This window comes from Merops nubicus, unplaced genomic scaffold (assembly GCF_000691845.1).
Source record: "Merops nubicus isolate BGI_N331 unplaced genomic scaffold, ASM69184v1 scaffold14058, whole genome shotgun sequence".
Taxonomy (NCBI): domain Eukaryota; kingdom Metazoa; phylum Chordata; class Aves; order Coraciiformes; family Meropidae; genus Merops; species Merops nubicus.
This window is the reverse complement of record NW_008627920.1, coordinates 32317-46410: the sequence shown is the minus strand read 5'-3', so window position 1 is coordinate 46410 and position 14094 is coordinate 32317. Positions and strand designations below refer to the sequence as shown.

Sequence of the window (14094 nt, the reverse complement as noted above, 5' to 3'; positions counted from 1 at the left end):
CTGTCTTTGGATGTCCATCAGAAACAAGTCAGCCTTGACTCTCCTCTTCCAAGAGGAGAGTCATATCCACAAGCAGATGTATACACTTTATATATAATTTATATTTATAGTATATGAAGAAGACTCATTACTGATGGTTATCATATATCTCTGTTAAGACACGATGGATCCATGTAGCTGAATCAAGTTCTTAAGGGGTACAAGGAAAGAATTTTTATTATCATTCATATGCAAGTCTTCAGAGGTCACAGTGACATCTTGGTTATGGAGTTCCTGTCTCTGTTGTTCCAAATGAAACTCAGGCTGCATCTCTCCTGAACAGAGAATTTGTCCCTTCTAAGGTGTGAGTGTCTTTGCCTATGATCACACAGCTTTGAGTCTTCATTACTTTGGGATCTTTCAGGGACACTGAGCTTGCCTCAGGAAGCATAAAACTGCAACCTTTATTCTAACTAAATGATCAGCTATGTTGATTTGTGCACCTGAGAAAAACACACAGAGAAATACAATAAAAGGCTAGAGAGTAATAAAATCAAAACAGGGTATGAATATGAATGAAGAAATTTGTCAGCAGTGAACTGATGACGCCTGGTTTCCTACAGGATTGAGCTTCATGTTTGATTTACTGGTACCAAAAGGGTGCAAAAGAGAATTGAAGCTTTCCTTGTTTTACAACGTCATTGTGTGGACTGTTTGCTATCCAGTGAGATGTGATTTCTTTGCCATCCCTACACTATTTCTGTAGCATCTATTATGCAGCTGCATGATTTCCTAGCACTTGTGGGAAACAAGTCATCTTCTTAAAGTGCAGTAGAAATTAGTAAATTATTTGGGAGATCATGGCAGGAACAAATACCTATGTGTCCACTCGCACAGGCAGACATGTCCTGAAGACACTTGTGTAAGCTCTGCTTCATGAGCAACCAGAATGCCAGTGGAGAGGACAGAACATGCAGGGACCTCTGGTTGGAGCTAAGTGTAGAATTGTTTAGGTTGGAAAAGACCCTTAAGATTATTGAGTCCAGTCATCAGCCAAGTCCAACTAAATCATATCCTTCAGCACCACATCTACACATTTTTTAAACACCTCCAGAGATGGTGATTCCACCACTGCCCTGGGCAGCCTGTTCCTCTTGCCATATCGCTTCTTATCTGGGAAAAGAGGCCGACCCCCACCTTGCCACAGCCTTCCTTCAGGTAGTTGTAGGGAGTGATAAGGTCTCTCCCGAACCTCCTTTTCTCCAAGTTGAATGCCCCCAGTTGTAAAAGTAGTAACATTGGGGAATTTTATTTCTAAAAGAGGCAAGCATTTATTTTTCATCTAGAAAGCAGTAATTTGAAATACAATTTTGCTGATTATGGCTCATAATCACTAAATCTTGCATGTAAATATTGCTGAATATGAAACATTGTCTTTAGCAATTTCTAAACAGCAGAAAGATTTGTTGGTTGTATTTCAGAAATTATAAACTTTCAATAGCTTTTTTTTCAGGCTACTGTAATTTTTACAAAGGAAATGATATAATTTTTATCCCTGAAGTAAAGATGTACAGTTCTCTACTACAGTTCTCAATGTAAAATAATGTGGGCTTCAAAATAAAAAAAGGTGCTTATGGCTGATGCTAGTCTGAATGGTTTGAAGAAAAAAACTAATGTCCAGGATTTAATTAGAACACATACTAAAATGAAGCAACTCTTTCAACCCTGCAACCATCAGGGTTTTAGGAAGCAAATGGAAACCCTCATGATGTCCATCCTGGCCCTGAGAGAAGAGGCATTTACCCTCTGCCCTGGAGGCAGTTGCTATAGGACTTCATGGATGTGCTTCTACCTTAATGTGGTGTCACCAGCTTAGCCCTATTTCATAAGCTCACTGCCATGGCCATTTTTATGATCACTAAGTTCTATATGCACTTGTTCCCATACCCATTCAAATAAAATGAACAGCAAAGCCTAATATTTTGTTGTGTTGTCCAGTGTGAGGAAAACAATGTCCCAGGTTCTACTCTTATTATTTCAGCCTTACAAAGGTGAAGGATTGTGGGTGGTGCCAAGTTCCTGAATGTGTTTGATCTGCAACTTAGATGGTGAGGCTGAATGAGAGACACTCTCTCCTTTTCCTCAAATGAGTTATGTAACCATATATATATACATATATATATATATATATCTCTCTCTCTAAGGACCCAGTAAGTATTAGAGACTTGGCACAATTCCCTTTGGCGTCATGTAGGTCTGGGACTAGCTCAACTGGGCTTAAATAAAGTCCTGTGGCTCTATTTAATAATGAGAAGTAGTACCTGTTATATTTTCAAGACACCATTTGTGTTGCCTAGTAGTAGTAGTAGTAGTTCTATATAACTGTAGTTGTGTCTCATAGTGTAAAGTTGGACCTTATTTGCTTTTCTACCTTGTTACAGCTGTTAAAAATCTTATTGTTTCTATTTCCAGTATAGTCATTAAGGCACCATTTTAGAATCGTGATTACTATACATTTTCATTTTTCAGCACTGTTAACTCATTTCTGTGGAAACAGTAGTAGAATCCTTCTAAAAAAAAAATCTTACCTAGTTTTTGAAAATATGTATAGTTGTTTTCAGAAAAGTAGGTTGCTGTAGCCAGAATCGGGAAGTGTGTGTGTGTTGTTTACAAATATCTCCCCATAGCCGTACAGCTGTCATCATGTTATATTTGGCAAATAGGGATAGAAAAGAAAAAAAAATCAGAGTTATATATAAAGCTGGAGTATCTAGCATAGGGGCAGGATATAAAGGCTTCTAAAATACTTGCCAAGAACTGACTAGAACACGTGCTGCTTCTATGATTGCTTTGCATCAGGCCTTTGCATATGGAGAGAAAAAAAAGAAAAATGCTTAGCATAAGGCTGAGAAAACTTTTTTCTGCCCTGAGCTATCTCTCTCTTTTAGAACAGTAGGCTTGGATGTTTGCAAAGGCTGTATTGTTTCCAATCAGTGGATCAATAAAATAATAAACACAAACCACTAAAGTTACAATTTCTTTTGACGGATTGTGCATCTGAGGAAAACTTTGTTATTAAGAAACTATGAAGACCACTGCTATGGAACATGACAGATAGTATTTTTCCATTAGACTTCCCACACTTACACTGTTGCTTCTATATTCAATTAAAACTGAAATCCACAATATCATTTTAGATGAATGCTTCATTTTGAAGTTACAGGGAAATTAGAAAAAAAATTTTTCAAGGGTGTGTGTGATGACGTTGAGATACAAATTTAGTGATCAGTGCCCACGATCAAAGCTGAGCCAGCTCCTTCACTTCAGCCTTCTCTTAATCTTATGCTTGGTTTCCTATGCAACAGTTCATAAACATTGTGGAGCCTGCTTTTATGGATATGCAAAGCATTAGTCTCTTTCAGAGTCTGATTCGCAGTGTAAAATCTATTCCCTTTTCTACAGCCCAAATATTTGGGCTCATTGAGAGTGAACAAAAGAGGGCCTGGCAAAGAGCACATCTATTGTCTGGCTTGAGAAACCACAATGCCCTTTCATGCCACTTAAGTGAGGGGCTGGAGCAAGCAAATACTTAATATATTTTCCCAGTGCCTCATAATTACTAAAACAACTGTGTGCTGATCTGTAAAGACATTCATAGGATTGATTACAATTGTTAAGCATGGGATTTATCTGCCTAAATGTCAATGGCATATAGCTGAGCTCAGCTTCAGCTCCCATTATAATAAAGGGAAACATGTGATGGTAGTTGAGGGAATATCCTAAAAAGCCTGTATTTTTACTCTGTGCACCTAATTCCCCCCCCCTTTCCATACACACACACTCCCCCTTCCCATATTTTCCTCCTACATAACAGAAATTATGAACTCCAGCACGTTTATAAAGTCACTGTCTACTTTCTTCTCTAAAAATAAACAATGTATTCTAACAACAAAAGAAAGAGAGGAGCCAGGCTTGAATTAGAGGTCATAGATTCAGAGTTAATTTAGAATTTGGCATTTGACTCAGATATGATTGGCAAGGAGATTTCCAAAAGGCTGCAACTGTAAATTGGAAATAGATGGAAACGGATTATGAGAGTGGGAGACAGCTTTGAATCTATAATATATGTCCCGAGACTGACTTGCTCATAAAAGAGCAAGTGTCTAATGTGTCATAAAAATATTTAAGCCACGTTGGTCTTTGTATAAATATTTCATTTTTAAAGTTGGATTCTGGAGTGGCTAAAAATTAATTCAGTGTGCATATCCTTGCTATCAGTATGAAGGATAAAAAAAAAGGATCATCAGAAATTGTGGTAGGCTTTTTTCTCCCCTCCAGACTCATATTCTCACTAGATTTTTATGTTATCTTTTGTGTCCACATGATTTTTTTTTTTTTAGGCCTTGCTATATCGTCTGTTTCATTACATAGTGTTCCTCTGGAAGAGTCTATGGATCTATTATTTTAGGAAGCAGTTTGGAGGCAGAGTGAATTCCTGTCAAGGAGGCATTCATGGGGGGGAGGGGCGACTGAGGTGTCCAAAAGGGGCACTCATCTGTGTTCCTTCAGCTGCTTCTGTCCCAAAGATGATATATGTCTGTAAATAAAGCAAGGTATATTCTGAATGTGCCCATGTTCTGCATCATTTGTTTTTTCACTGTTGGGAAACTAAACTGCAAGAATCTGAACATCTGCTACCACCTGGCAGCTCAGGTGGCTCAAGGAAAGAGTAACAGCAGTTAGAATAGACCACCTCTTAAATATTCTGTATTTTAATTTAAGCACAGTGTTCCTAATTTAACTCCACACTGACATTAGTACCATATGTAAGGAGTAGTCTCTAGGGCTTTAAGAAGCCATTTAGTAATGCTAGAGGAAGAGGGAAGGCCCTGGCCAGAGCTGCCCTCACCAGGTCCCACTGCGAGCATCTGGCCGATGGCCTTTCTGGGTGAGTATAAACTGGTGCCCGAGTCTGTACTTCCCTTCTACAACAGCACGGGAAATACAAATGAGCCCCAATTCTCCAGTGCCACTCAATGCGTAAGACTTAGACCTCTTTGGTCACAAGTATTTTATGCTCTTCCTCACAGGTGAAATCTGCGCTTTTAAAATCCATGGACAAGAAATGCCCTTCGAAGCTGTTGTGCTGAACAAGACGTCTGGAGAAGGTCGCATTCGAGCCAAAAGCCCCATTGACTGTGAGCTGCAGAAGGAATACACCTTCATCATCCAGGCCTATGACTGTGGGTCAGGACCAAGTGGAACAAACTGGAAGAAATCTCACAAGTGGGTGAAAATGAGGAGATTTTATTTCTTTTTGCTTTGGTATACATTTGCTGTACAGTACAGATCAGATTGAAGGTCTTATTTCTATATTTTAGTCAGGTAGACAGCAAACAAAACCAAGATGAACCATTGTAGCAATAATCCACCTACTTTTCATTCCTTTTAGAAAATTTTATTCTTTTTTGGCTCCTGCAATTTGACCTGTTCTGCAGCATTCCAGGGAAAGCTCTTAACAGGATCCATGTTCAAGTGTAGAAATGCATCTCAGTTTTGGTTTATTTTTCCATTCTTGCTTTCACATTAAAAATGTTGACTAAACAGATCAGCCAGCACATGGAAGCTAAATTGTAATTGATACTTACAAATTCTAAATGTTTTTCTCACTCTTCATCTCATTTCAAACGTTTAAAAAAAAAAAAAAAAAAAAATGATTTCTCTTTTCTTAAGTATGTGCATGTATATTAGCTGCAGCAGTGCTGCCTTTGCACTGTGTGTTTCTGACCTCAGTGTTTGGGCAGCGAGTCTCAGAGGAATTCAGATCCTCTGGAAAAAAGAGGATATTGAAGGTTAGTAGGTGGTACTTTTTACTGTGGAATGAATTCCCTACATAAGCTTAAGTGGCACAGTGCCTTTTTAACTCCTTAATTCATGACACCGAACTCCAGAGCATTTGTCATTAAAGATGAATTTAACTCACGTGTAGATGTATAACTGCTGTACAAATTGTTCGTGTTGCTGAAAGCCATTTAAATAAATGATTAATAGTAATAATTCCTCCTTTTGTTCATCCAGGACTCATGACAATTAAAAATTTAATTAGTTCTATAATGCATGCTGAACTCTTTCAGGGTATTTAAGGAGTACATATTTAGGAAAAAAAAACTGCAATATCAAATAAACATCAAGTCACAGAAACAGTTTTCGCTTCATATTATTAATTTTTATGATGCTTTTCCCTGACATGCTAGTAGCAAGGTAGTATGTTCCCCTTGGGGAAAAAATTGGTCTAAAACTGACCAAATGAATCTTGGTCCATTGTGACTAGACTGTTCCGCTTCCTTGTGGTGTTTTGTATAATAAACCACGTGCTAAGCTGGGCTGTCTGGGGTCCCAACCTTTACTACTGGTTCTGCTGATGATCTAGAAAGTACCTTCACTTCTCTGTCCTTCTGTTACCCCTCCTATCAAACCAAAGAGCACATTCTTTCAGAGGAAAGCCTTTGAAGTTTGCTCATTAAATAATAAAGGCTCTTATTTTTGACCCTCAAAAGTTTACATGTGCAATGTTGTAACTAATTAAAGCATTAGATAATTATAATCTGCAGAAGGAGAGAGGCTTATTTAATATAGAAAAATGTTCATAAAATGACCAGTTTTAGGTAGTGAATGTGTAAGACTACTGCAATTGTTTTCCTCTTTTTCTGCTTGTTAACCTAGTTGACACTGAAATGATATCATTGACTTTCTGCTGGGGTCCATTTTAAGAGGCAGTTACTTTAATAGGGAGCACAGAGAAGACCTCTCCCTACAAGCTGTGATACTAAGTTTTTAGCTAGTGCCACATTAAGATATTCAGTTGGGTAAATTAAATGTAGACTTCCAATATTTCATTTTAGCAGTTTTTTACATATTTTTCTATTTATATTTTGTTAGTCTTTTCAAGTATTTTCAAAACAAACTGTTAGTGATGTGTCACGGTAAGTTAATTTTCCTCTTTGATGTCTTTACCTATTTCAGGGCAGTGGTTCATATCCAGGTAAAGGATGTCAATGAGTTTTCACCAGCTTTCAAGGAGAGCGTGTACAAGGCCACGGTGACAGAGGGAAAGATCTACGACAGCATCCTGCAGGTAGAAGCCATCGACGAGGACTGCTCCCCACAGTACAGCCAGATCTGCAACTATGAAATTGTAACAACTGATGTTCCTTTTGCTATTGACAGGAACGGTGAGTATGGAGAGGGAGCAGAGGCAAGTTCTGGCACAGATAGCAGCAGTTTCTGTGGATAGTGGAATGACCTCTTGATACTAGCTGATAACTTGGCTTGAGCTTTAACACAAGAGAGTAATCCTGTTCTCACCTCTGAGAATGAAGGAACTAGTACACTGGGAAATCCTATCCCTTTCATGTAGGACTTGGTCAGAAAGTGCCACAGTAATTTATTGTGGAAATTAAACCTCTGGTTTTACAGACATGTTTCTCTGTCGCTCAGTCTATTCTCTTCCTTGTCTCAGATGTAGCATCCCATCCAAGTGATGGCATTTCCTGATGCAGCATTTAGCCCTACCCTAAAAATAGGGTCTGTTCACTGGTTTGTAGCTAGTGCCCTTCTGAACATTCTGGAACAGAGTCTAAATGTAGAATTGACAATATCCTGGCTATCTTTGTTGATTATTAAAAATTTCAGGGTTTGAGTCTGCAGATCTACCCATTTGTGATGATTCCTGAAGCAGATCTATTATTCTGCAGTATGGAAGAAAATATGCTTCAGAGAAGTAGTATTGGTTTTTTATGGCATTAGATTTCAGTTGGTTTTCTAATGTATAGAACATTATAGAGAAAATAATAAATCATACTGAGTTTTCCCTTATGCAGCGATTTTTGCCCCCAGTGGCCCTGCCTGTCAGCTTCCTGCTTTCACCAGCTGAGCTGGCAGCAGGGAAAAGCAGAGAACTTGACACGAGTTTGGTAGAGGTGGCTGGGCTGCATTAAAAATGTGCTGGAGATCCTCCCTCCCATTCTCTGCTTGCTTCAGACAACACAGCATAGTAGCTTTGTCATGGAAGTACTTCAGCAGTCCCAGACTGGCATTGCTTTGTAGGTACAAGTCCTTGTTACTGATATTCACACGTGCACCCTTGTGCGGAAGTTCAGAACTGAAATTCCTGTGCTCACAGCACTCCTCTCCTCAGCACAAGCACCCTGTGTGCACGTCCATCAGTGCTCTGATTTATCTTTCCTAGCAGAAGCATTTAATCCATGTTGTACGTAGGATGAGAATACTCTTTGGAAGTTAAATCTGATTTTTGGCCAAATTGGAAATTGAAAGCATGCATGGAGCTGCTGTTTCCTCTAAGCAGTCATTTTCATGTTGGAAAATTATTCATCTTTATTTGTGCAGCTCTTGCACAATGCACAGCTGAGCATCAAAAGATAATAACCTGCTAGCATCAATAAATTGTAAATGACATTGGGGAGAAAACTGTCTTGTTAGAGTACATTGGGAGGCATGTATATGGTATAGGAGCTGTAATCATGATAAGTATGTTTGTGTGTAAGTAAATGAGGTCAGCTGGCACAGTAATCTTTTGCCAGAGGATTGCACAAAGGATTTTTTACAGAAAGTGAGCATTTGGAGGTGGATGGTTGCGTGCATTTCCCCAGAAGCTTTTCCTTGCTGTGGATTTTTTTCGAATGGAGATTTGCCATGTTGTCATTAAAAGAAGTTCTCCATGTTTCTGGTTGAAAACATTATTTTTCCAGAGTACCACGTGAGTTACCAGTATGGGGCTGGTAACTTACTAATTTACAAAACCACCTGTGACTTGTTTATCAGATTTGTGGCAGATACCTTGGATAAATAATACACTGAGATTAGCATGATACAGAGCAGACATTTCTTTTCCTTGTACCTTTTTAGCTCCTATCACACAGTGCAGCTGGCTCATGGGCTTCTTACAGTCAAGAGGCATGATCAAAAGCATGTCAAGTGTCAGGAATCCTTGGTTACAACTTTGTCCTCCTGTGCTGGGAACCTGCTTTTCAGCAAAGGCAATGAGGAAATCATTGATTTAAACATGACTTTAAAGCCTGCAGTGAATAATTGGTAGGAGGTTGTAATAGTTGCAGTTTCTTGGTCATGAATTCAATTAATATTTTTTTATCTATTTGTTCACTAAAAGCAGAGTGCTGCCACAATCAACAGTAATTGCAGTCTAATTTGCAATTTTTAAAGATAATGGTAACTGCTTAAACCCACTGGGATTAGAGACAGAGTCAGAATAGATGGCTGCACTTTCCTTTTGTGACAGAAATAAGTTGCTTAGTTCCAACACGTTTCACTGCTGAGAATGTCTCTATAGCAGCTGATATAAAAGCGCTTTCTCTGATGGAAATTCTTTGGCATTCTGCCTATTTTTGTTACATATAGGGTCATTAGAAAGATGCATGAGATACCTGGGACTGTCTGTTAATACTGTGCTAATTAGGATGTTGTTTATCATTTTCTTTTTACCCATTGTGAAAAACAAATCTAGGTTCTTGAGTCTTCTGCAAGTTTGTTGTTTTGACGTTTTTTTCTGCTTCTCAGTAACATAACTGTGGAATCTCATTGCCCAGACACAGTATTTAACCAAATGCTTAGAAGCAAATTTAAATATTGCAGAGTACCCCAAAAGTAGGGGCTGTGTGAGGAAAACCTGCTATTTCCAGTCCTAGGTGGTAGATCTTTTTCCTATAACCTATGAAACATAACCACAAAGACAGGCTTTTAGAAAGACAAACACCCTCTTCCATCAACTTTCTTCTTTTGGCAAATCATTGTCTTTTTTCTAGGCAAAACTTATTTCTGGAACCTAGATCAATCCAGGGAGTATTTTGTCATCTTGAAAAATTATAATTACACAGGGGGGAACATATGCAAAAGGGAAGAAAGAACCCTCCAAACCGTAGCAGTGCATTTCTCATCCCCAAATGGTGTGGAGCACAAGCTGATGGGCATCCAGCACTGACACATGAAGCAGCATGCAGCTCTGCTAGGTCTTTGTAAGTTAAGCACCTAAAAGTAGGTAATTAAAGGTTCCCATTTACAGTTGCAACTTTCATCCGTGGTATGTAACTTTTTTATCAATAAAATTAAATTATTTTATTACTGTTATTCATAACACAACACTAATAAAATTAACTCTTGTATCTGATGAGCCTAACTTGGAAGATAATGAACTCTTGGTCATACAGTACAGTTTTGTAAAGGCAAAGAACAAATTTATGCTTTCCTATGCAAAGAATTGGGACTAAAGTTAAAGAGATATATTTTAAGAGACTTTTGCATGCAGTTTAGTCTAGTTGTCTTCTTAGCAGAGAATTCTGATCATCAAGTGAGATATCATATCAGTATTGTGTAGACTTTTTTCAGGTAACAGGAAAACCACAAAGCACAGGTCTGTTGTAATGCCAGCAGAACAACATTCTTACACATTTTCTGTCTTGATTTGTCAGGGCCCACAGTCAGGTGATCAGAGAACTCAGCTATAGATACAAATTCTGTCACGGCTCCAGCCTACTCTCATCTCTAAAAGGGGGATAACTACACTTGCCATCCACCCCAGGAAACACTTCACAAATATATGTTCATATTGTCAATAGGAAGATTTTGCCAAGAAAAGTTGGACCAGATGACCCTTGAGGTCCCTTTCAACCTGATGTTCTATGATGCTATGAGGAAGAGTTACTGACTTAACTGTGCAGTCAGTACAGGTTCTATCAAGTTAAAAAAAAACAGATGTAGACAGGATCTCACAAGGTCATCAGTTGTAGAACTGAGCTATGCAAACTTCACATCGTCAGAAAAGTAGTGAAAATTCATAGCTAAGCATTTGTTTGGGATATTTATTAAACCACAAATTCTTTTGGTTATCATTGAAAGTGCACTTTTTTGCTAAGAAACAGTTCTAATCCTTCAACTGACATGCTCAAATACAGCTCCTTGTGACTCTTGGGAGCTGAGAATGTTGAGCTGCCACTCCTAGGAGCAGACTGAAGTCAGAAGCCACTCATGTAACAGTAGCCCTCACCTTCTTTAAGAGTTATGAGATTGTTTTATACTTTTTACACACTCAGGAGTGTGAAATGTAAGAGGCAGTTGCCATAGTGAATGAGTCCAGTCTTTCACTGTTCTTGTGACTGCTCCAGAATAAGATGAAAGAAAGTAGTAAAAGAAGGAAGTCTGTGTCAAACTGTCCCCAGTGCTGACCCTCCAGAAACAGAGGTGTAAATGTGTGACCTCAGGCAGGAATTTTATGTTCCTGTTATCACTTACCAATTGTTTGTTTGCTTGTTTTTTAAATTTGTTACAGCTTTGGGTGTTTTCAGGAGAAGGCAGAGATTTAGAAGATGGAAAAAAAAAAATTATGGCCTGATTGAACTGTGTAGAAAAGTACTTATCCCATTAACTTTCTTTTTTGAATGTTATTGTTTATGGGTAAGATGTAAATAGAAATTCTCAGTCTATGGTCTCTAGAACTTTAATTAGTCTGTATTTATACTGCTTCCCTTCTGTCTACCTTTTAATCATATTGATTAAATTTTGAAACGACAAAAGCATAAAGCATCAGAGGTAACAGAGAAATAGAGTAATTAGGAAATCAATAAATTATTAACATTGTCAAGACATAGAAATGAACTTTCAGAATAACACCTAATAGTCAGAATCTTTGTAGCCCAAATCTTGAAAGACCATAATGAAACAAATCTTGGAAGACAGATTTAGTGAAATGCAAATATGTTGTAATGATCTTAGAGGACAGTTAATACACCACACAAATTCCAGCAGTCTGATAATGTACTTTAAGACTATTTTGGTCTCTTGAGAATTATTCTCAGCTGACCATGGACTAAAATCATACCAAGGATAACCAAACAGGGAGATATAAAGATTCAAGTAAGGAATAATATAATGCAGGAAGAGCATATGAACAGGTATTAAATTAATAGTTAAATATACAGTGGCAGTTTTTTATTAAATCCTCTTATGCAGGTACTAATCAGGCAGCTCAAGATAGTAAAATCGTTACATTAAATTCTTTTGCTAATTACAAACTCAAAAATAATGAAGTAGTTGATATCATTATGCATTTGCTTTTCTGATGAGAAGAGCTATCTACATGGCAGAATTGAAAATGCCTGGCAAGGTGAGGTGCCTGAAACACAACCAAGAAAGCTGTAGGACAAGCACTGTTTCTCTGTTAGCCTTCAGCAGGCCCTTCTGCTTCTCCTCTTGAGACAAAGCTAGTGATAGGGCTTGTCCCCCTCTATGCCCTGCTCAGAAAGGGAGGAGTAAAGGCTCAGAGTCCACAGAAATGGGGTATTGGGCTGATTTATAGCTGCAGATGCAAGGGTCTATTTAAACTACAGGTTTTGAACCAGAAGATGGTGATAATTGCAAATGCAGCCTTGTTTCAGGCCTGGCCCTGAAAGTTTTGCACCAGTTTCAATTTAACTACTAAAGTTAGCTTTAATGTAGAAGTCAGAAAAGCATTGGGCTCTGAAAAGGTAAGGAATGTGCATCAAAGACATCTGCTAAAAGTTTTTACTTGTCAAACTAATGTAGAGTTGGTGAAAGAAATCAGGAGTTTCCTGTCTGCTTTCACCTGTCTCTAATGTGCATCAAAGACATCTGCTAAAAGTTTTTACTTGTCAAACTAATGTAGAGTTGGTGAAAGAATTCAGGAGTTTCCTGTCTCTCATTCATCTGAATGAAAAAAACCACACCAAACCCCACACCCCATCCAAGGCCAGCACAGTAACAACAGATACTTTAACCAGCACCTGTGGGAATCAGATCACTATTTGAATGAACACCAGGATTTGGGTGCTCATCATTCCAAATTTATTGAATTCTAGAACACATTCCCTCATTCAAAGAGATGGTATAACCAACAGTACTGGGGAAAAGTGTAAAACCTATTAGGCAGCCTGAGGGTTAAACTGGAGCAAGAAGTGCCCTGCAGTGCAAATGGACACAAACTGCTGAATGTGTTAATTAGAAAAACATTCTGCATGGTAATCTTTCAGTCCTGCAGGAAGTACCCTGAGAAAGAGCTCTCCCTTTCCTTGTGGAAGTTGTAAAGTCTATGTTCTTGAAACAGGTTTTTTCAGACAGGCTTCTTGCTGCCTGTGTCAGGTTCATCAGATAATCTCTGTTCATGCTGAGTTTTATTTTTCCTGGGATAACTGTTGTCATGTCAAATGCTGTGAAGTGCTCTAATGTAGCAGGTGATTCTGGGGCTTTTGTTACGTTTGAAAGATCAGGGAAAGGCATTCAAGGGCTAAAAGTGTCTCAGCCAAAGGGAGCTTTAGGGAAAAATGGCAGATACTTAGGCTGGGAAGATGTTCAGCAGTGGATCTCCAGAACGTGGCTGCCCTGTTAAAGCAGCATATTCTGGGAAGATGTGGGTAAAGATTGCACCCACATACTTTGCATTTCAAGATGCAACTGCTAATTAGTCTGATTGACTTACTTTAGAAAGTGTTGTTGAGCAGATATATTCTAACATAGATATGCCTGTATTAAATATTTAGCATTTTATATTTGCCTAAAACCTACTGCTGGACTGAACAAAAATACTTCCCATCCCTCATAGCTGTCCTGCCTGTGGATGTCTCATGTGCTGCAAAGAGCTTTCTGGTCACAAAGAACCTAACTGGACCCAAATGTTACAGTCTGTATGTGCTTATACAAGAAGTAATTTCTGGATGTTCTTATATTAAATCATTAGGTAACATCAGAAACACTGAGAAACTGAACTATGATAAACAGCACCAGTATGAGATAATGGTAACAGCTTTTGACTGTGGGCAAAAACATGCAACAGAAGATGTCTTAGTACGAGTTCATGTCAAACCAGTGTGCAAGCCAGGCTGGCAAGGTAAGGCTTAATAATTTACTTTTTTTTGTTGTTTAAATCTCTTTTCTTTGGTGTTTTCTCTCCACCTTACAATAAGGAAACCAGGGTGCTTATTACAGTGATATAGAACACTTGCTATTTCTTATACTTACTTCATTCCAAACCTGTAAAGAAAATGGGTGATAATACCATACTTGTTTACATTT

At 38.3% G+C, this 14094-nt stretch overlaps 1 protein-coding gene across 1 annotated transcript in view; it reads left to right on the top strand.

Moving 5' to 3' along the window:
• The window catches only part of LOC103778894 (calsyntenin-2-like), a gene marked incomplete at its 3' end in the record, with an annotated part of 167337 nt that overhangs the window by 135383 nt on the left and 17860 nt on the right, over positions 1-14094 (top strand). Inside the window, exons 5-7 of the mRNA XM_008946510.1 lie at positions 5070-5265; positions 7003-7211; positions 13760-13909. Coding sequence (XP_008944758.1) covers positions 5070-5265; positions 7003-7211; positions 13760-13909 — 555 coding nt within the window. The remainder of the gene's footprint in view (positions 1-5069; positions 5266-7002; positions 7212-13759; positions 13910-14094) is intronic.